Source organism: Heterodontus francisci, chromosome 29 (genome assembly GCF_036365525.1).
Source record: "Heterodontus francisci isolate sHetFra1 chromosome 29, sHetFra1.hap1, whole genome shotgun sequence".
Taxonomy (NCBI): domain Eukaryota; kingdom Metazoa; phylum Chordata; class Chondrichthyes; order Heterodontiformes; family Heterodontidae; genus Heterodontus; species Heterodontus francisci.
The window spans coordinates 29,334,122-29,354,811 of record NC_090399.1 but is presented as its reverse complement, the minus strand read 5'-3'; the positions used below and the strand labels follow the sequence as shown (position 1 = coordinate 29,354,811).

Below are 20,690 nucleotides of genomic sequence, written 5' to 3'. Positions count from 1 at the left end.
CTTACAATACTATGATAACTGTTCCCTACTGTCACTGGATCCACTTTGACGCACCTCATTCCCCAGAAATCAGATCCAGCAATATCCCCTTCCTTTTTGGTGCAGGATCATACTGATCAAGAAAAGTCTCCTAAGCACACTTCAAAATCTTTTCCCCCTCTCTGCCCTTTACACAATTACTATCTCAGTCTATTTTAGGATAAGTAACATATTAGGATAATTAAATTCCCCCATATCATAAGGTTTAGGTTGGTTATGGAAAAGGAAAAAGAACAATCTAGAGTAAAAATAATTAACTGGAGGAAAGCCGACTTCAGTGAGGTAAGAATGGATCTGGGCCGAATAAATAGGAATCAAAGGATGGTAGGAAAAACAGTAGCTGAACAATGAGCTACCGTCAAAGGAGAGATAGTTCGGGCACAGTCAAGGTATATTACCTCAAAGGGTAAAGGTAGGCAGACAAATCCAGAGTTCCCTGGATGACAAAAGAGATAGAGATGAAGAAGAAAAAGTGTGCTTATGACAGATATCAGTTACATAATACAATGGAGAACCAGGCTGAATATAGAAGATTCATAGGGGAAATGAAAAAAGCAAATAAGAGAAGCAAAGAGAGTATGAAAAGAAACTAGCAGCTAACATACAAGGGAATCCCAAAGACTTCTATAAAAGGGTGGTAGAAGGTGGAGTAGGGCCGATTCGGGACCAGAGTATTTACTCATGGAGGCAAGGGGAATAGTTGAGGTAATAAATGAATACTTTACATCTGTCTTTAGCAAGAAAGAAGATGCTACACAGGCCACAGTAAAAAAGGGTGTAAAGATAAGCCCAGCAACTATAGGCCAGTCAGTTTAACTTCGGTGGTGGGGAAACTTCTAGAAACAGTAATTCGGGGCCAAATAAATAGTCACATGGACAAATGCTGGTTAATTAAGGAACGCCAGATAGATTTAAGGGAAAATCATGTTTAACTAACTTACTGAAGTTTTTTGAAGGGGTAACAGAGAGGGTTGATGAGGGCAATGCTGTTGATGTGGTGTACATGGACATCCAGTAGGCATTTGATACTGTGCCACACAATAGACATGTGAGAAAAGGAATAGCAACATGAATATGAAACTGGCTGAGTATCAGAAAACAGACAGTAGTATTAATGGATGTTTTTTAGGCTGGAGGGAGGTTTGCAGTGGGGTTCCCCAGGGGTCAGTGTTGGGGCCCTTGTTCTTCCTGATATATATTAATAACCTAGACCTTGGTGTACAGGGCACAATTTCAAAATTCATGGATGATTCAAAACTTGGAACAATTGTGAACTGAGGGGAGAATAGTGTAGAACTTCAAAAGGACATAGATAAGTTGGTGGAATGGGCGGATAAGAGGCAGATGAAGTTTAATGCGGAGAAATGTAAAGTGATTCATTTTGGAAAGAAGAACATGGAGAGACAATATAAAATAAAGGGTTCAATTCTAAAGGTGGTGCAGGAGCAGAGGGACAGGGGGTATATGTGCATTAGGCATTGAAGGCGGCAGGATAGGTTTAGGGAGCAGCTAATAAAGCATACAGTATATTATGCTTCATTAATAGTGGCATAGAGTACAAGAGGAAGAAGGCTATGTTGAACTTGTATAACAAGACATTATTTCGGCCTCAGCTGGAGTATTGTGTCCAGTCCTGGGCACTGCACTTTAGGAAAGATGTGAATTCATTGGAGAGAGTACAGAAAAGATGCACTAGAATGGTTCCAGGGTTGAGGAACTTCAGTTATGATGATAGATTGGAGAAGTTGGGATTGTTTTCCTTGAATAAGAGACGTCTGAGGAAAGATTTGATAGAGGTATTCCAAATCATGAGGGGTCTGGACAGAGTGGATAGGGAAAAACTGTTCCCAATCGTGAAAGGCTCAATAATGAGAGGGCACAGATTTAAAGTAATTTGCAAAAGAAGCAAAAGCAACACGAGGAAAAACTTTTTCATGCAACGAGTGGTTAAGAGCTGGAATGCGCTGCCTGAGAACGTGGTGGAGGCAGGTTCAATTGAGGCATTCAAAGGGGAATTAGACTTTTATCTGAAATGGAAGAATGTGCAGGGTTACAGGGAGAAGGCAGGAGAATGGCATTAGGTGAATTGCTCATTCGGAGAGCCAGTGTGGACATGATGGGCCGAATGCCACCTTCTGCACTGTAATAATTCTGACATCATGAAAGTACAGTTTTTGCACCTCTCTGTAAATTCCCTGGAAATTTGCTCCTCTATATCTTTCCCACTATTTGGTGTCCGAAAGAATACATCCTGCAGTGTAACAGTACCTCGACTGCTTCTTAACTCTAACCAAATAGATTTTGTCCTTAACCCATCTAGGACATCTCTCTCCAGGACTGTAATATTCACCTTAATCAATCCTGCCACCTTTTCTCCTTTCTTTCCTTCCCTAGCTTTCCTTGCACCTTGCATCCAAGAATATTTAGTACCAAGTCCTGCCCTTTTTTGAGCCAGGTCTCCGTTATTGCCATAATATCATATAACCCTATGGTTATCTGCGCCTGCAGCTCAGCAACCTTATTTACCACTCTACATGCACTGTAAACCTAGCTTAGATCCCATTGCATTTCTCTTACTCCGATCCCACCTAATACATTACTATTTTCTTATTTTAGTACAATCTGTCTCTTCCAATCCTTTGTGCACCTTGTTTCTCCTTTCTAATTCTACATCCTGGTTCCCAGCCCCCCCACCTTTTTTTTTATTCATTCATGGGATGTGGGCATCGCTGGCCAGGCCAGCATTTATTGCCCATCCCTAATTGCCCTTGAGAAGGTGGTGGTGAGCTGCCTTCTTGAACCGCTGCAGTCCATGTCAGGTAGGTGCATGCACATAGCTGTCAGGAAGGGAGTTCCAGGATTTTGACCCAGCGACAGTGAAGGAATGGCAATATAGTTCCAAGTCAGGATGGTGTGTGACTTGGAGGGGAACTTGCAGGTGGTGGTGTTCCCATGCATTTGCTGCCGTTGTCCTTCTAGTTGGTAGAGGTCGCAGGTTTGGAAGGTGCTGTCTAAGGAGCCTTGGTGCATTGCTGCAGTGCATCTTGTAGATGGTACACACTGCTGCCACTGTGCATCGACAGTGGAGGAGTGAATGTTTGTTGTTGGGGTTCCAATCAAGCGGGCTGCTTTATCCTGGATAGTGTCGAGCTTCTAGACTGTTGTTGGAGCTGCACCCATCCAGGCAAGTGGAGAGTATTCCATCACACTCCTGATTTGTGCCTTGTAGATGGTGGACGGGAATTGGGGGTCAGGAGGTGAGTTACTCGCCGCAGGATTCCTAGCTTCTGACCTGCTCTTGTAGCCACGGTATTTATATGGCTACTCCAGTTCAGTTTCTGGTCAATGGTAGCCCCTAGGATGTTGATCGTGGGGGATTCAGCGATGATAATGCCAATGAATGTCATGGGGAGGTGGTTAGATTCTCTCTTGTTGGAGATGGTCATTGCCTGGCACTTATGTAGCGCGAATGTTATTTGCCACTTATCAGCCCAAGTCTGGATATTGTCCAGGTCTTGCTGCATTTTTACATGGACTGCTTCAGTGTCTGAGGAGTCGCAAATGGTGCTGAACATTGTGCAATCATCAGCGAACATCCCCACTCCTGACCTTATGATTGAAGGAAGGTCATTGATGAAGCAGCTGAAGATGGTTGGTCTGGGACACTATCTTTTTTTTTCAGAGATACAGCACTGAAACAGGCCCTTCGGCCCACCAAGTCTGTGCCGAACATTAACCACCCATTTATACTAATCCTACACTAATCCCATATTCCTACCACATCCTCACCTGTCCCTATATTTCCCTACCACCTACCTATACTAGGGGCAATTGCTAATGGCCAATTTACCTATCAACCTGCAAGTCTTTGGCATGTGGGAGGAAACCGGAGCACCCGGAGGAAACCCACACAGACACAGGGAGAACTTGCAAACTCCACACAGGCAGTACCCAGAATTGAACCCGGGTCGCTGGAGCTGTGAGGCTGCGGTGCTAACCACTGCGCCACTGTGCCGCCCCGATCCTGAGGAACTTCTGCAGTGATGTCCTGGGGCTGAAATGATTGATCTCCAACAACCACAACCATCTTCCTTTGTGCTGGATATGACTCCAACAAGTGGAGAGTTTTCCCCCTGATTCCCATTGACTTCAACTTTGCTCAGGCTCATTTATGCCATACTTGGTCAAATGCTGCCTTGATATCGAGGGCAGTCATTCTCACCTCTTGAGTTCAGCTCTTTGGTCCATGTTTGAACCAAAGCTGTCATGAGGTCAGGAGCTGAATGGCCGTGGCGGAACCCAAACTGAGCGTCACTGAGCAAGTGAGCTTGATGGCACTGTTGATGGCACCTTCCATCTCTTTATTGATGATTCAGAGTAGACTGAAGGGGCAGTAATTGGCTGGCTTGGACTTGTCCTGCTTTTTGTGTACAGGACATACCTGGGCAATTTACCACATTGCAGGGTAGATGCCAGTGTTGTAGCTGTACTGGAACAGCTTGGCTAGGGGCGCAGCAAATTCTGGAGCACAGGTCTTCAGTACTATTGCCCGAATATTGTCAGGGCCCATAACCTTTGCAGTATCCAGTGCCTTCAATCGTTTCTTGATATCATGTGGAGTGAATCGAATTGGCTGAAGTCTGGCATCTGTGATGCTGGGGATTTAAGGAGCAAGCTGAGATGGATCATCAACTCGGCACTTCTGGCTGAAGATTGTTGCAAATGCTTCAGCCTTATCTTTCGCACTGATGTGCTAGGCTCCCCCATCACTGAGGATGGGGATATTTGTGGAGCCACCGCCTCCAGTTAGTTGTTTAATTGTCCACCACCATTCACGGCTGGATGTGGCAGAACTGCAGAGCTTGGATCTGATCCGTTGGTTATGGGATCGCTTAGCTCTGTCTATTGCATGCTGCTTACGCAGTTTGGCATGCAAGTAGTCCTGTGTTGTAGCTTCACCAGGTTGACACCTCATTTTGAGGTATGCCTGGTGCTGCTCCTGGCATGCCCTCCTACACTCTTCATTGAACCAGGGTTAGTCTCCTGGCTTGATGGTAATGGTAGAGTGGGGGATATGCTGGGCCATGAGGTTACAGATTGTGATTGAATACAATTTTCCCCCACCAAGTTAGAGATAAACCCTCCCTAACAACACTAGCAAACCGCTGTGCGAGCACATTGGTCCCAGCCCTGTTGAGGGTCAACCCAGAATGGTCCCAGTGTCCCGGGAATCTAAAGCCCATTCTCCTGCACCATATCTGCAACCATGCATTCATCTGCTCTATCCTCCTATTTCTATGCTCAGTATTGTGCTATACAAGGAGTAATCCAGAGATTACGACCTTTGAAGTCCTGCTTGCCTTCTCCTTCCTACATCCCTATAATCTGCCTCTTTCTACCTATGTAGTCAGTACTGATAGGGGCCACTACCTCTGTTCACACTTTCTCCTCAGAGTTCTTTGGAGCTGTTCAGTGACATCCCTGACCCTGGCACTAGGGAGGCAACATAACAGCCTGGATTCACATCTGCAGCTGCAGAAATGCCTGTCTGTTCTCCTAGTTGTAGAATCCCCTATCACTATTACATGGTGACATGGAATGAGGGATGAAAGGTTGCAAACATTTGGCAAAACTGTCTCAAGTGTTCACACCACTGGCAGCTCGAGACTGATTAGGACAGCAATATTACAAACTGTGGTTCAACCTGAGACAGTGGGCAACGAGGTCCAATGGTCTTAAAGGAAGTGGCTGCAGAAATAGTGGATGCATTGGTTGTAATCTTCCAAATTTCCAAGATTCTGGAAAGCTCCCAGCGGATTGGAAACCGCAAATATAACATCTCTATTCAAGAAATGAGGGAGACAGCAATCTGGGAACTATAGGCCAGTTAGCCTAATGTCTGTCGTTGGGAAAATGCTGGAATCCATTCTTAAAGAGGTAGTAGCAGGACACCTAGAAAATCATAACACAATCAGGCAGAGTCAACATGGTTTTGTGAAAGGGAAATCTTGTTTGACAAATTTATTAGAGTTCTTTGAGGATGTAACAAACAGAGTGGATAAATGGGAACCAGTAGATGTAGAGTATGATGAAGGGTCACTGACCTGAAATGTTAACTCTGCTTCTCTCTCCACAGATGCTGGCAGACCTGCTGAGTATTTCCAGCATTTCTTGTTTTTATTTCAGGTTTCCAGCATCTGCAGCGATAGAGTTATAGAGAGATACAGCACTGAAACAGGCCCCTTCGGCCCATCGAGTCGGTGCTGACTATTAATCACCCATTTATACTAATCTTACATTCAACCCATATTCCCTAACACATCCCCACCTTCCCTCAATTCTCCTACCACCTACCTACACTGGGGGCAATTTACAATGGCCAATTTACCTATCAACCTGCAAGTCTTTGGCTGTGGGAGGAAACCGGAGCACCCGGTGGAAACTCACGCGGTCACAGGGAGAACTGCAAACTCCGCACAGGCAGTACCCAGAACGGAACCCGGGTCACTGGAGCTGTGAGGCTGCGGTATTTTGCTTTTATATTATTACAGTAGATGTAGTGTATTTGGATTTCCCAAAGGCATTCAATTAGGTGCCACATACAAGGTTACTACACAAGATAATAGCTCGTGGTGTTGGGAGTGATGTATTAGCATGGATAGAGGATTGTGTTGGGGGTGACGCATTTGCATGGATAGAGAATTGGCTAACTAACAGGAAATGGCGAGTCGGGATAAATGGCAAATTGTAACTAATGGAGTGCCACAGGGATCTGTGTTGGGGCCTCAACTATTTATGATCTATATTAATGACTTGGATGAGGGGACCAACTGTATTGCAGCCAAATTTGCCGACAGTACGAAGGTGGATAGGAAAGCAAATTGTGAGGAGGATACAAAGAGTCTGCAAAGGAATAGAGATAGGTTGAGTGATTGGGCAAAGATTTGGCAGATGGAGTATAATGTGGGAAAATGTGAGGTTGTTCACTTTGGCAGGAAGATTAGAAAAGCAGAGTGTTATTTAAAGGGACAGAAACTGCAGAAACATGTGCAGAGGGATCTGGGTGTCCTCGTACATGAATCACAAGTCAGCATGCAGATACAGCGAGTAATTAGGAAGGCAAATAGAATGTTGGCCTTTATTGCAAGGGGAATGGAGTTTAAAAGTAGGGAATAAAAACAGAAAGCGCTGGAAATACTCAGCAGGTCAGGCAGCATCTGTGGAGAGAGAAGCAGAGTTAATGTTTCAAGTCTGTGACCCTTCATCAGAACTGGCAAAGGTTAGAAAAGAATTCGGTTTTAAGCAAGTGAAGGGGGTGGAGGGGTGATGGGGAAGAGAACAAAAGGGGCAGTGTGTGATAGGGCAGAGGGGGAGATTAAATAACAAAGCTGTCCTGAGACAAAGGCAAAGAGTGTGTTCATGCTTGTGGTGAAAGAGAGTGTTAATAGCAGAATAATGAGCAGCTCTATCTACATGAAAAACAGGCACATGGTTAAAAAATAAAATAAAAAATATAAAACATTTTTTAAAAGGCCAGTCATGCTCTGAAGTTATTGAACTCAATGTTCAGTCCGCACGGCTGTAGAGTACCTAATCGAAAGATCAGGTGCTTCTCCTCAAGCTTGCGCTAATATTCTTTTTTAGTATTTAGAATTTAGAACATTACAGCGCAGTACAGGCCCTTCGGCCCTCGATGTTGCGCCGACCTGTGAAACCATCTGACCTACACTATTCCATTTTCATCCATGTGTCTATCCAATGTCCACTTAAATGCCCTTAAAGTTGGCGAATCTACTACTGCTGCAGGCAGGGCGTTCCACGCCCTTACTACTCTCTGAGTAAAGAAACTACCTCTCACATCTGTCCGATATCTATCACCCCTCAACTTGAAGCTATGTCCCCTCGTGTTTGCCATCACCATCCAAGGAAAAAGACGCTCACTATCCACCCTATCTAACCCTCTGATTATCTTATATGTCTCTATTAAGTCACCTCTCCTCCTCCTTCTCTCCAACGAAAACAACCTCAAGTCCCTCAGCCTTTCCTCGTAAGACCTTCCCTCCATACCAGGCAACATCCTAGTAAATCTCCTCTGCACCCTTTCCATAGCTTCCACATCCTTCCTATAATGCGGTGACCAGAACTGCACGCAATACTCCAGGTGCGGTCTCACCAGAGTTTTGTACAGCGGCAGCATAACCTCGTGGCTCCGAAACTCGATCCCCCTACTAATAAAAGCTAACACACCATATGCCTTCTTGACAGCCCTATTAACCTGGTTAGCAACCTTCAGGGATTTATGCACCTGGACACCAAGATCTCTCTGTTCATCTACAGTACCAAGAATCCTCCCATTAGCCCAGTACTCTGCATTCCTGTTACTCCTTCCAAAGTGAATCACCTCACACTTTTCCGCATTAAACTCCATTTGCCATCTCTCAGCCCAGCTCTGCAGCCTATCTATGTCTCTCTGTACCCGACAACATCCTTCGGCACTATCCACAACTCCACCGACCTTAGTGTCATCTGCAAATTTACTAACCCACCCTTCTACACCCTCTTCCAGGTCATTTATAAAAATGACAAACAGCAGTGGCCCCAAAACAGATCCTTGCGGTACACCATTCATTGGAACACAACAGCCAGGCCAAAGACAAAAATGTTGGCATGAGAGCAGGGGGGAGCATGTTGAAATGGCAAGCGACCGGAAGCTTGGGGACATACTTTCGGACTGAGCGGAGGGGATCCGCAAAGCGGTCACCCATTCTACGTTTGATCTCCCCAATAATCAGATCAGCCATGATCTTATTGAATGATGGAGCAGGCTTGAGGGGCCATATGGCCTACACCTGCTCCTATTTCTGATGTTCTTCTAATCATGTGCCGTCTCCCCCCCAGATTTAAGTGTAAATCATTGATATATATACCATGAACAACAGCAAGGGTCCCAGTACTGAGCCCTGCGGAACCCTAATGGAAACAGCCTTCCAGTCACAAAAACACCCATCGACCTTTGCTTTTTGCTACTGAGCCAATTTTGGATCCACTTTGCCACTTTCCCTTGAAACCCATGGGCTCTTATTTTTTTGACCAGTCTGCCATGTGGGACCTTGTCAAAAGCCTTTCTAAAATGCATGTAGACCTCATTGGCCCTCCTTGTTATCTCCTCAAAGATTCAATTAAATTAGTTAGGCACAAACGTCCCCTATACAGATCCCTTTACTGCTTCAACAGAAAGTGTTGATAGCTTCAACCACTTAGTGTGAGGTACCACAAGAAAGCAAAATATGAGAATGGAGAACCTCCTGGGGAATAACAGCTGACATTGTGGCCATTTAATCTGTGATCAGGGAGCCCATTTATGCTCTTTTCATCTGGATTCATAAATTAGGAAAAGGAATCTAAGAGTTTACCAGGGTTAATGGTGTCTATCATTTCTCTCCACGCTGTGTACTGTAAAGGGCCGTTGAACTTTCCAATAGACAGGGCGGCATCTGCTACTGACAGTACCTTATAGTTCTCACTGGTTCTGAAAGAATTAAACAGTTGTTGTAATAAATTCACCATAAACACTCTGTTAGTTTTTTTTAAAGTTATATAAAATTTCCATAAAGAAAATGCCCTACCTCCTCTTCTGACAAGCTTCCCCCTAAAATAAATAAACCACAAATATGAGTTCACAGAGACTGACCATCGATATCCAGATAGTAGAAATTAGACCCACAGTGTTACAAGTTGCTGATAATTTGAATTCTCACTACAGGGTCACACAGATTGAAAGAGGATATAACTGCTCTTAATGTATCTCAATGTCTTGGACTTGGGTTTGGGGAGCACCATTTAAAAGTTTGCAGACGACGTGAACTTGGAAATATAGTTAACAGTGAGAAGCATAGCAGCAGACTTCAAGAGGACATAGGCTGATGAAATTTAATGGAGAGAAGCGTGAAGTGATGCATTTTGGCAGGAAGTATGAGGAGAAGCAAAATTAACTAAATGGTACAATTTTAAAGAGGGTGCAAGAACAGGGGGTGGGACTATACACAAATCTTTGAAGGTGACAGGACAAGTTGATAAAGGTGTTTGAAAATAACGTGGATTTCTTAGCTTTATTATTACGGGCATAGAGTACAAAAGCAAGGGAGTTATGTGAAACCTTTATAAAAATACTGGTTAGGCCTCTGCTGGTGTATTGTGTTCGATCTTGGACACCACATCTTAGAAAAGGTGCATAAGAGATTTACTAGAATGGTAGCAGGGATGAGGAATTTCAGTTATATGGAGCAACTGGAGAAGCTGGGGTTGTTCTACTTCATGCAGAGAAGGTAAAATTTAATACAGTTGTTCAAAATTATGAGGGGTTTCATCGAGTAAATAAGGAAAAAGTGTTTCCACCGGGATGAGTGACCAAAGCCTAGGGCACAGATTTATGATAATTGGCAAAAAAAAGAGGGAGAATTTGTTTAGCCATGAGTTGTGAGGATGTGTAATGTACTAACTGGAGGGTGGATGAAAGCAGATTCAATAACTTTCAAAAGGGAATTGAGTATATGGTTGAAAATGAAAATATGAATTGCAGGGCTATGGGGAAAGAGAGAGGTTGGGGAGGGGAGTAGCATGGGACTAATTGGAAAACCAGCAAAGGCACTGAGCTAAATAGCCTCTTGCTGTGCTGCAGGAATCTATGCTTTCATGCAGTTGAAAAGTTTGATTTGTATGCCAGCCACCGGAACACAACATCATGCTCATTCACAGAACCAATAGGCAGGATTTTAAATTACCAGACTAGCCCAAAATGGGGGAGATGGGGAGGGAGGTGTGGGGCACATCAGTAAGGTGCAGGGAACCTGGTAGACAGGTTTTTGCAGATTTTTAACTCACCAAACAGTTCCCCTCCCAAAAGCCAGACTGATTGATGGTTTGGTGGAAGCTGCAGGATCTGGTGAGCGTCAATCCCCGGGGAAGGGGTCGATCCTGAGGGGGTGTTCCAGGTGGGAGGGGGATCGATTGCACAGGGAGGTTTTATTCCAAGCTGAGTGGGGCCAACTGCAGGGTTCCAGAGGGATACTTAAAACATAGGGTTGTAGGGTGGGTGTGGTCTGATTGGAGGCCTGAGGTGGGTTCGGAGGCGTCGATTGAGGGATTGGATGCCTAGGGCAATAGGAGGCTTGGGGGGGTGGGGGTGGCATCAAAGGCCTGGGAGAGAGAGCATGATCAGAGGCCTAGCTGTGGAAGGGGAGTCATGAAGAACCAGAGGGGGGCTCGGAGGCCTGATTTAGCGGTGGGGGGCTCAGAGGTCTGTATTTGGGGGTGGGCTGTGGGCTGGAGAAGGGCTCAGAACCCTGCCTTGGGGTGGGCGGGGGCTGGAGGGGGGCTCAGCGGCCTGCCTTGAGGCAAGGGACAAGGGCTGGAATGGGGCTTGGAGGCCTGGAGGCCTAGATGAGGGGGGAATCAGAGGCCTGGGGTGGGGGGGGAAGAAGACTGGTGTGGATTGGAGGTCTGGGGTGTCAGTGGTCTGGTGGGGAGGCCTGGGAATGGGGGAGGTCAGAGGCCTCAGAGGGAAATTCGGGTGGCGGGGGGGTGGAATGGAAGGGTGGGGGTGGTGTCTGAAAATGAGGGCATGTCCAGATATGCACGCTGGATCCAGCAGGCAGGTGAAAATGCACACACCTCCTAGATTTGACCATTCTCACCTGGGTTTCACTCTACACTTTAAAATTTCAAATGGGGATTAACAATAATATTGAAATATATTTAAACTGCAAACCCATCTCTTGGGAATAAGGTTGATTGCCCGCCCATGGTTCCGCCTCCGTTAAAACCTGAAGGGAGTGCGATGCAGGCAGGTTTGGGTCGGAATTCAGGCTTTTCCCACTGTAGACACCCACCCGACCCAAACCCGCCCATTTTATGAGGTTACATTTCCTCCCAGTGACTCTCACCAACCATACCATACACAGCCACACAGTCTCAAAACTGAACAATAAACTGGAATGCAATGAGAGTTCCGGAGAATATTAATATTGGGCAATACAGATAATAATTATATGCTGAGTGTCAAGGTTAGGGCAACTCATACCTGGGAGTTTGCAAGTATTCCCTGGATTTTGCGAACAGTGTGGGAGCCAATTAATTCAGTCACAATAGCACACAGACCGGGAATATACAAAACATGTTCTGAGTTTTTCAGAAAAGATTGCATTTATTTCAAGGTTATCAATTATTTTGTGACTGTGAAGTTTCACTGTACTAAGCCGCATTATAATCCTCACCTTCAGAAATATCAGCCCGTCTTGTTGTTCCATCTGTTTCTGCAACTTTGAAAGCTCCTCCTCAACGGAATTTAAATTCTTTTGAATTTCTCGAAGGTTTTTCTCCATTGTATCGAGAATCCTCTCCTCTTGTTCCCTGAGATCTCTGATTAAACGCTGCTCTTTCTCAGTGAGAATCTGATGCATTTTAGCAAACTCGGATGTGATGTGGGTTTGCAGACTGCTCGACTGTTTCTACCAAATGAAATGTGAAAAATAATCATGTACTGTGATAAAGGTGTTACAGCCAGGTGAGAAGGGGTGGAAGGCCTTCCCTCTTTTCCCTCTCCTTGTTTGACCACAATAGGTTTAATTCCTTTATAAAGTGGATATACTTGCCAATTCAGTGGGTATTTGATTATTAGTATGCTATGATCATAAAAACACCAAGCAGACAGGTATTCTGGAATTTAGAAAGAGGTTAGCTTTATTATACTTAAACCGATCTAAGTAAAATAATAAATACACTCCAACTTTCACAAACACACACTAGAGGTTCTCACGCACACAAATAGGTTACAGAGTGGGAAAGGGTAAATTGGTCAAGTTAGAGTCCATAGAAAAAATGGGTATACAGTCTGTGGAGTTTGGTGATTCAGCTAGCTTCTAGCTGGATTTGGTGGTCCTGAGGCTCCAGTTTGAAGAGATGGATGGCTGATTCGTTGGGTCTCTTGGAGACAGTGATGTGGATGATTTCCTCCAAGGGGTCTCTGGTTGCAGTCGGGATTATGCAGAGGTGATCAGTCAGCAGGCAGGGTTCAAAGCTTGCAAGCTGGAATGGGACCTCCATTCTCAATTCTTTGATGAAAAAGTCACAGACCTGAAATGTTAACTCTGCTTCTCTTTCCACAGATGCTGCCAGACCTGCTGAGTTATTTCCAGCACTGTTTTTATTTCAGATTTCCAGCATCTGCAGTATTTTGCTTTTATTATATGGAGAGACCAGCCCCCAACCCCCTCCCCACCATCGCCCCCCCCCCCCCACCCCCCAGGGATTTATTTCTCACAACCAGGGTCCCATTGTTTAAGTGATAGTCTTGATGCCTTGCTAACGGAAACAGGCAGTTCCCTTAAATTTCCCAGGACTTGGTTAGCCATAGAGTTATACAGCACAGAAACAGGCCCTTTGGCTCATCGTGTCTATGCCGGCCATCAGCACCTAATTATCCGAATCCCATTTTCCAGCACTTGGCCTGTATGTTATGGCGTTTCAAGTGTTCATCTAAATACTTCTTAAATGTTGTGAGGGTTCCTGTCTCTACCACCTCTTCAAGCAGTGCATTCCAGATTCTAACCACCCTCTGAGTGAAAATATTTTTCCTCAAATCCCCTCTAAACCTTCTGCTCCTTACCTTAAATCTATGTCCCCTGGTTATTGACCCCTCTGCTAAGGGAAAATATTTCTTCCTATCTGACCTATCAATGCCCCTCATAATTTTGTAAACCTCAACCAAGTCCTCCCTCAGCCTTCTCTGCTCTAAGGAAAACAACCCTAGCCTTTTCAGTCTCTCCTCATAACTGAAATGCTCCAGCGCAGGTAACATCCTGGTGAATCTCCTCTGCACCCTCTCCGTCCAATCACATCCTTCCGATAATGTGGTGCCCAGAACTGTACACAGTACTCCAGCTGTGGCCTAACCAATGTTTTATACAGCTACATCATAACCTCTTTGTTCTTTTCTTCTATGCCTCGGCTAATAAAGGCAAGTATCCCATATCCTTCTTAACCACCTGATCTACCTATGCTGCTGCCTTCAGTTATCTATGGACAAGAACGCCAAGGTCCCTCTGACCTTCTGTACTTCCAAGGGTCCTACCATCCATTGTATATTTCCTTGCTTTATTAGTCCTCCCAAAATGCATCACCTCACACTTCTCAGGATTAAATTCCATTTGCCACTGCTCTGCCCATCTTACCAGCCCATCTATATCTCCCTGTAATCTAAGGTTTTCCTCCTCACTATTTACGACACGACCAATTTTTGTGCCATCTGCGAACTTACTGATCATGTCTCCTATATTCATGTCTAAATTATTAATGTACACTACAAACAGCAAAGTTCCCAGCACCGATCCCTGCGGTACACCACTGATCACAGGCTTCCATTTGCAGAAACAACCCTTGACCATCTCCCTCTGCTAGAGGCCTGCTACCTGGCCCGAATCCGACGGGACCCGACGACATGTGTCAGGTTTGGGTCGGGTCAGGCCCATCGTCAGGGTACGGCATTTGGGCTCACGTCGGGTTGGGCCGAGTCCAGGTTGAGTCAGGTCGGGTCGGGCCGGGCACACGCGGTAAGTGCTCTGTTGGTAAGTATTAACATTTTTAAAAACTTATCTGAGCTGGGAGTCTGAGACGAAACTGAGTCTGCACAGTGAGCGAGTGATGTCACGTTGACGTCATCGTGCATGCGCTGTGGCTTTGTGGAGCTTCCCAGTCGGAAGGTAAGTCAAGGGATGGTTGGGTCGGGCTCGGGTCGGATCGGGCTTGGGGCAAAAATCGGATGGACTCGGGCCGGGTCGGGTCCGTGGTGGTTTGGACGGGTTCAGATCGGGTTCTTTTTTCCCGACCTAAGCAGGCCTCTACCCTCTGCCTCCTGCCACCAAGCCAATTTTGGATCCAATTTGCCAAATTGCCCCGGACCTTCTTAACCAATCTCCCAACTGCTAAGTCTCTTCGAGTCACCACACTTTAGCCCCGCCTTTATGGCTGCCCGCCAGCTCTGGCGATCACTGGCAACTGACTCCCACAATTTGTGATCAATGTCACAGGACTTCATGTCGCGTTTGCAGACGTCGTTAAAGCGGAGACATGTCACGGCCGGTGGGTCTGATACCAGTGGCGAGCTCGCTGTACAATGTGTCCTTGGGGATTCTGCCATCTTCCATGCGGCTCTCATGGCCAAGCCATCTCAAGCGCCGCTGGCTCAGTAGGGTGTATATGCTGGGGATGTTGGCCGCCTCGAGGACTTCTGTGTTGGAGATACGGTCCTGCCACCTGATGCCAAGGATTCTCCGGAGGCAGCGAAGATGGAATGAGTTGAGACGTCGCTCTCAATCCACTTTTAAGCCCACTAAAACAACTAATACTTCCTCCCTTTCAATCCTAATATGTTCAAGTATATCACAATACCCCTCCCTGATCTCTACACCTACATAGTCCTTCTCCATAGTGAACACAGATTCTTGCTAGGAGGGGGCAGACACTTCCTCGCCATTTCACAGGCCTTGAGAATGGAGAATACAGTGTTGCAAATTAGGTGGCCATCTTAAGCTGCTAGCAAACTCACCTTTGATGTGTTCCTTTTTAATTTCTTTAAAAATAAATAAATTCAGGTCTCCAGCCTGTGATCAGTACCATTTCAACATAGCACGTTGGCGTCGACTGTTCCAAACAAATGAATGTGAAAAATAATCATGTACCGCGATAAATGGAACAAAACTAACCGAGATCCCAGAGAATCAGCACAGGGAGAACTTACCTTAACCTCGGAAATCTTCCGTATCTGTTTCAATTCAATTTCTTGAAACGCCGATTTCTTTTTTGTCAGAGATTCTAAAGAAGATTTCAGCTGATCCTGGGATATTAATAGAAAATCACACAATGAGAGGCTGAGTCTATGAAAACATGATAAAATAATCAGGTGATAAAATCTGTTCCACTTTACCTTGTAGATTTCAACAGCTTCTTTAATCGGTATGAAGTTGTGAGATTTGTGTTCCCGCGCATCTCTACAAATCACACAGATCAGTTTCTTGTCAGTTTCACAAAACAGCTTCAGTTCTTCCTGATGTTCCTCACACTGAAGTTTACTTTCCTTCTCTTTCGGATTCAGGTTTAATTTCCGAGCTTTCTCCGCCAGACTCGCTAAGGCCCGACTGATCCTCAAGTTTCTGTCCGGAAATTCCTCTCTACATTCCGGGCAGGAGTTTCTCTCCTTTTCCCAACACTGTGTGATACAGGAGCGGCAGAAGTTGTGTCCACACTCCAGTGAAACCGGATCGGTGAAGAAATCAAGACAAATGGGACAAGTTACCTCCTCGGTCCAACTCTCGGGCTGCTGTCTGGAAGTCATGTTCACACTCAGCACTTCCTGATTCAAACCGCTTTCAGTTTCGATATCCGAACACATTCGGTTCAGCGGTTTCCCAGCGGCTGGGCTGGGAAACGATCCAATTCACTGCAATACTTGGAATTCATTTCCTCCTTTAAACTCTAGCTGGATCCCATCAACAGATGTTGCAGCTGGACAATGTTTCTGCACCAGGCATTTTTTGTAGGTTTTCAGTAAAATCTCCTGTTGCGCGAATACCGCACATTGACTTTCTGTGCAGTGAAGGACCGCATTAAACAAACCGATTTACTCCGTGTATCAGTTTAATGTTGTCTGGAGCCAGGAAACACGCTCAAAAAGTGCTGAAATAATTGCTCTGATCTCAAATGTTTTCCAGCAGAGTGAATATGTCAGAAACTATTTGTGACAATTATTGTGGATTTGTTAAAATATTTAATTGCACTATCCTTCACACTTTGAAATGCTTTTCGTTACAGTTTATTAATTTAACAAAGAACAAAGAACAGTACAACACAGGAACAGGCCATTCGGCCCTCCAAGCCTGTGCCGATCTTGATGCCTGCCTAAACTAAAACCTTCTGCACTTCCGGGGCCCATATCCCTCTATTCCCATCCTATTCATGTATTTGTCAAGATGCCTCTTAAACGTCGCTATCGTATCTGCTTCCACCACCTCCCCCGGCAGCAAGTTCCAAGCGCTCACCACCCTCTGTGTAAAGAACTTGCCTCGCACATCCCCTCTAAACTTTGTCCCTCTCACCTTAAACCTATGTCCCCTAGTAACTGACTCTTCCATCCTGGGAAAAAGCTTCTGACTATCCACTCTGTCCATGCCGCTCATAACTTTGTAAACCTCTATCATGTCGCCCCTCCACCTCCGTCGTTCCAGTGAAAACAATCTGAGTTTATCCAACCTCTCCTCATAGCTAATGCCCTCCAGACCTGGCAACATCCTGGTAAACCTCTTCTGTACCCTCTCCAAAGCTTCCACGTCCTTCTGGTAGTGTGGCGACCAGAATTGCATGCAATAATCTAAGTGTGGCCTAATTGAAGTTCTGTACAGCTGCAGCATGACTTGTCAATTTTTATACTCTATGCCCCGACCGATGAAGGCAAGCATGCCGTATGCTTAACGTAACTTTTTTTGCAGCAGTTGTGTTAATGTTGCTCGACATGGTCGGGGCGCACTTTCCGATTGAAAGGCACTTTTGGTAATGTTCAGGCCTGGACAATTTGAAGGCGAGAGGTGGGCGGATTGGGCAGAGCCTGGAAGGCAGCATCCTCACAGTTTGAAAAACGTTCTTGTGCTCAGTTCTCACGGCTGGCGCTGGTCACTCCCAGTCGAATCCCTGCAGCTTCTCTCTCTATTCCTGGAGATGTTGATCTGAGTTACCGCTGTTTTCTGTGCTGACAGAATAATAGAACCTTACAGCACCGAAGGAGACCATTGGCGCGTCGTGCCCGCGAAAGAGCCTTTAGAAGAGCTGTCTAATTTAGTCCCACACCTCAGCTTTTCCCCTGCGAATAATCATAGAATGGCTACAACACAGAAGAAAGCCATTCGGCCCGTCGTGTCTGTGCCAGTTCTCTGCAAGAGCAACTCAGCGAGTCCCACTCTGCCACCCTTTCCCCTAGCCCTGCAAATATTTATATTCAGATAATAAAAGCAAAATACTGTGGATGCTGGCAATCTGAAATAAAAACAAGAAATGCTGGAAATACTCAGCAGGTCTGGCAGCATCTGTGGAGAGAGAAGCAGAGTTAACGTTTCGGGTCAGTGACCCTTCATCGGAACTGGCAGTTCTGAAGAAAGGTCACTGACCTGAAATGTTAACTCTGCTTCTCTCTCCACAGATGCTGCCAGACCTGCTGAGTATTTCCAGCATTTCTTGTTTTTATTTTATATTCAGATAAGTGTCCAATTCTCTTTGGAAGGCCTCCATTGAATCTGCCTCCACCAAACTACCAGGCAGTGCATTCCAGATCCTAACTACAGGTTGCATAAAAAGTTTGCCTCATGTTGCTGTTACTTCTTTTGCCAATCACCTCTGAGTCTCAATTGGTGTCCTCTGAGTCTCAATTCTTCTGCCCATGGGAACAGTTTCTCCTTATCTACTCTGTCCAGACCTCTTGATTTTGAACAAATCCTGCAAATTAATCCTCTTGAATTACATGTTTAATTTCCTTTTGAAAGTTACTATGGGATCTGATAACCACCCTTTCAGGAACTGCGTTCCAGATCTTAACAGCACCATGTGTAAAATATTTCTCCTTATTTCTCCTCTGTTTTACCAGTTACTTAAATCTATGGCCTCTACAAACCTACTTTCCAGAGGAAACTGTTGATCCCTATATGCTCTAATAGTACCCTATAATTTTGAATACCTCTATTGGGTCTCCTCTTAACCATCTCTGCTCTAAGGAGAACAATCTCAGCTTCTCCTTTCTCTCTATCTAACTGAAGTCCCTTATCCTTGGTATCATGTTGATGTGTGTTTCCTACAACTGGATCTGAGCAGTCACCATTATCCATGCAATTAGGAACATAGAAACAGGAGTAGGACATTCAGCCCCTCAAACTTATTCCGCCGTTCAATGAGATCATGGCTGATGTGTATCCTAACTTCATTCTTCCAGCTTGGCTTCATATCCTTTTATACTCCTGGTGAGCAAAAAAGTATCAGTCTTAGATTTAAAATTATTCATGTAGTGAGTATCTTCTTCTTGTGGGACAGATTTCCACACTTCTACCACATATCTCTCCTGAATAACCTGGCTCCGGTATTAAGGATATGTGTTTTTGTCCTAGACTCCCCACCAGGTGATAAATTTCATCTATCAATTCCTTTGAAAATCCTAAAAACCTCAATCAAATCATTCCTTTATTTTTTATATTAGAGGTGTCTTCTTTGGCCTCCTTATCTCGAGAGACAATGGATAAACGCCTGGAGGTGGTCAGTGGTTTGTGAAGCAGCGCCTGGAGTGGCTATAAAGGCCAATTCTAGAGTGACAGACACTTCCACAGGTGCTACAGAGAAATTTGTTTGTCGGGGCTGTTACACAGTTGGCTCTCCCCTTGTGCTTCTGTCTTTTTTCCTGCCAACTGCTAAGTCTCTTCGACTCGCCACACTTTAGCCCCGCCTTTATGGCTGCCCGCCAGCTTTGGCGGACGCTGGCAACTGACTCCCACGACTTGTGAGCAATGTCACAGGATTTCATGTCGCGTTTGCAGACATCTTTAAAGCAGAGACATGGACGGCTGGTGGGTCTGATACCAGTGGCGAGCTCGCTGTACAATGTGTCTTTGGGGATCCTGCCATCTTCCATGAGGCTCACATGGCCAAGCCATCTCAAGCGCCGCTGACTCAGTAGTGTGTATAAGCTGGGGATGTTGGCCGCCTCGAGGACTTCTGTGTTGGAGATACGGTCCTGCCACCTGATGCCAAGTATTCTCCGGAGGCAGCGAAGATGGAATGAATTGAGATGTCACTCTTGGCAGACATACGTTGTCCAGGCCTCGCTGCCATAGAGCAAGGTACTGAGGACACAGGCCTGGTACACTCGGACTTTTGTGTTCCGTGTCAGTGCGCCATTTTCCCACACTCTCTTGGCCAGTCTGGACATAGCAGTGGAAGCCTTTCCCATGCGCTTGTTGATTTCTGCATCTAGAGACAGGTTACTGGTGATAGTTGAGCCTAGGTAGGTGAACTCTTGAACCACTTCCAGAGCGTGGTCGCCAATATTGATGGATGGAGCATTTCTGATGTCCTGCCCCATGATGTTCGTTTTCTTGAGGCTGATGGTTAGGCCAAATTCATTACAGGCAGCCGCAAACCTGTTGATGAGACTCTGCAGGCACTCTTCAGTGTGAGATGTTAAAGCAGCATCGTCAGCAAAGAGGAGTTCCCTGATGAGGACTTTCCGTACTTTGGACTTCGCTCTTAGATGGGCAAGGTTGAACAACCTGCCCCCTGATCTTGTGTGGAGGAAAATTCCTTTTTCAGAGGACATGAACGCATGTGAAAGCAGCAGGGAGAAGAAAATCCCAAAAAGTGTGGGTGCGAGAACACAGCCCTGTTTCACGCCACTCAGGATAGGAAAGGGCCCTGATGAGGAACCACCATGTTGAATTGTGCCTTTCATATTGTCATGGAATGAGGTGATGATACTTAGTAGCTTTGTTGGGCATCCAGTCTTTTCTAGTAGTCTGAAGAGACCACGTCTGCTGATGAGGTTATAGGCTTTGGTGAGATCAATGAAAGCA

The 20,690-nt window shown here is 45.5% G+C and overlaps 1 protein-coding gene across 1 annotated transcript in view; it reads right to left on the bottom strand.

The window, feature by feature from the left end:
- LOC137346219 (nuclear factor 7, brain-like) overlaps positions 1 to 16,463 on the bottom strand; it is a 28,322-nt gene extending 11,859 nt beyond the window's left edge. The window contains exons 1-5 of the mRNA XM_068009643.1: positions 16,019 to 16,463; positions 15,833 to 15,928; positions 12,312 to 12,545; positions 9,666 to 9,688; positions 9,453 to 9,568 (exon numbers count right to left, since the gene is read on the bottom strand). Of these exons, the coding sequence (XP_067865744.1) occupies positions 9,453 to 9,568; positions 9,666 to 9,688; positions 12,312 to 12,545; positions 15,833 to 15,928; positions 16,019 to 16,426 (877 nt within the window). The 5' untranslated portion in view covers positions 16,427 to 16,463. The remainder of the gene's footprint in view (positions 1 to 9,452; positions 9,569 to 9,665; positions 9,689 to 12,311; positions 12,546 to 15,832; positions 15,929 to 16,018) is intronic.
- Positions 16,464 to 20,690: the final 4,227 nt, after the last annotated feature.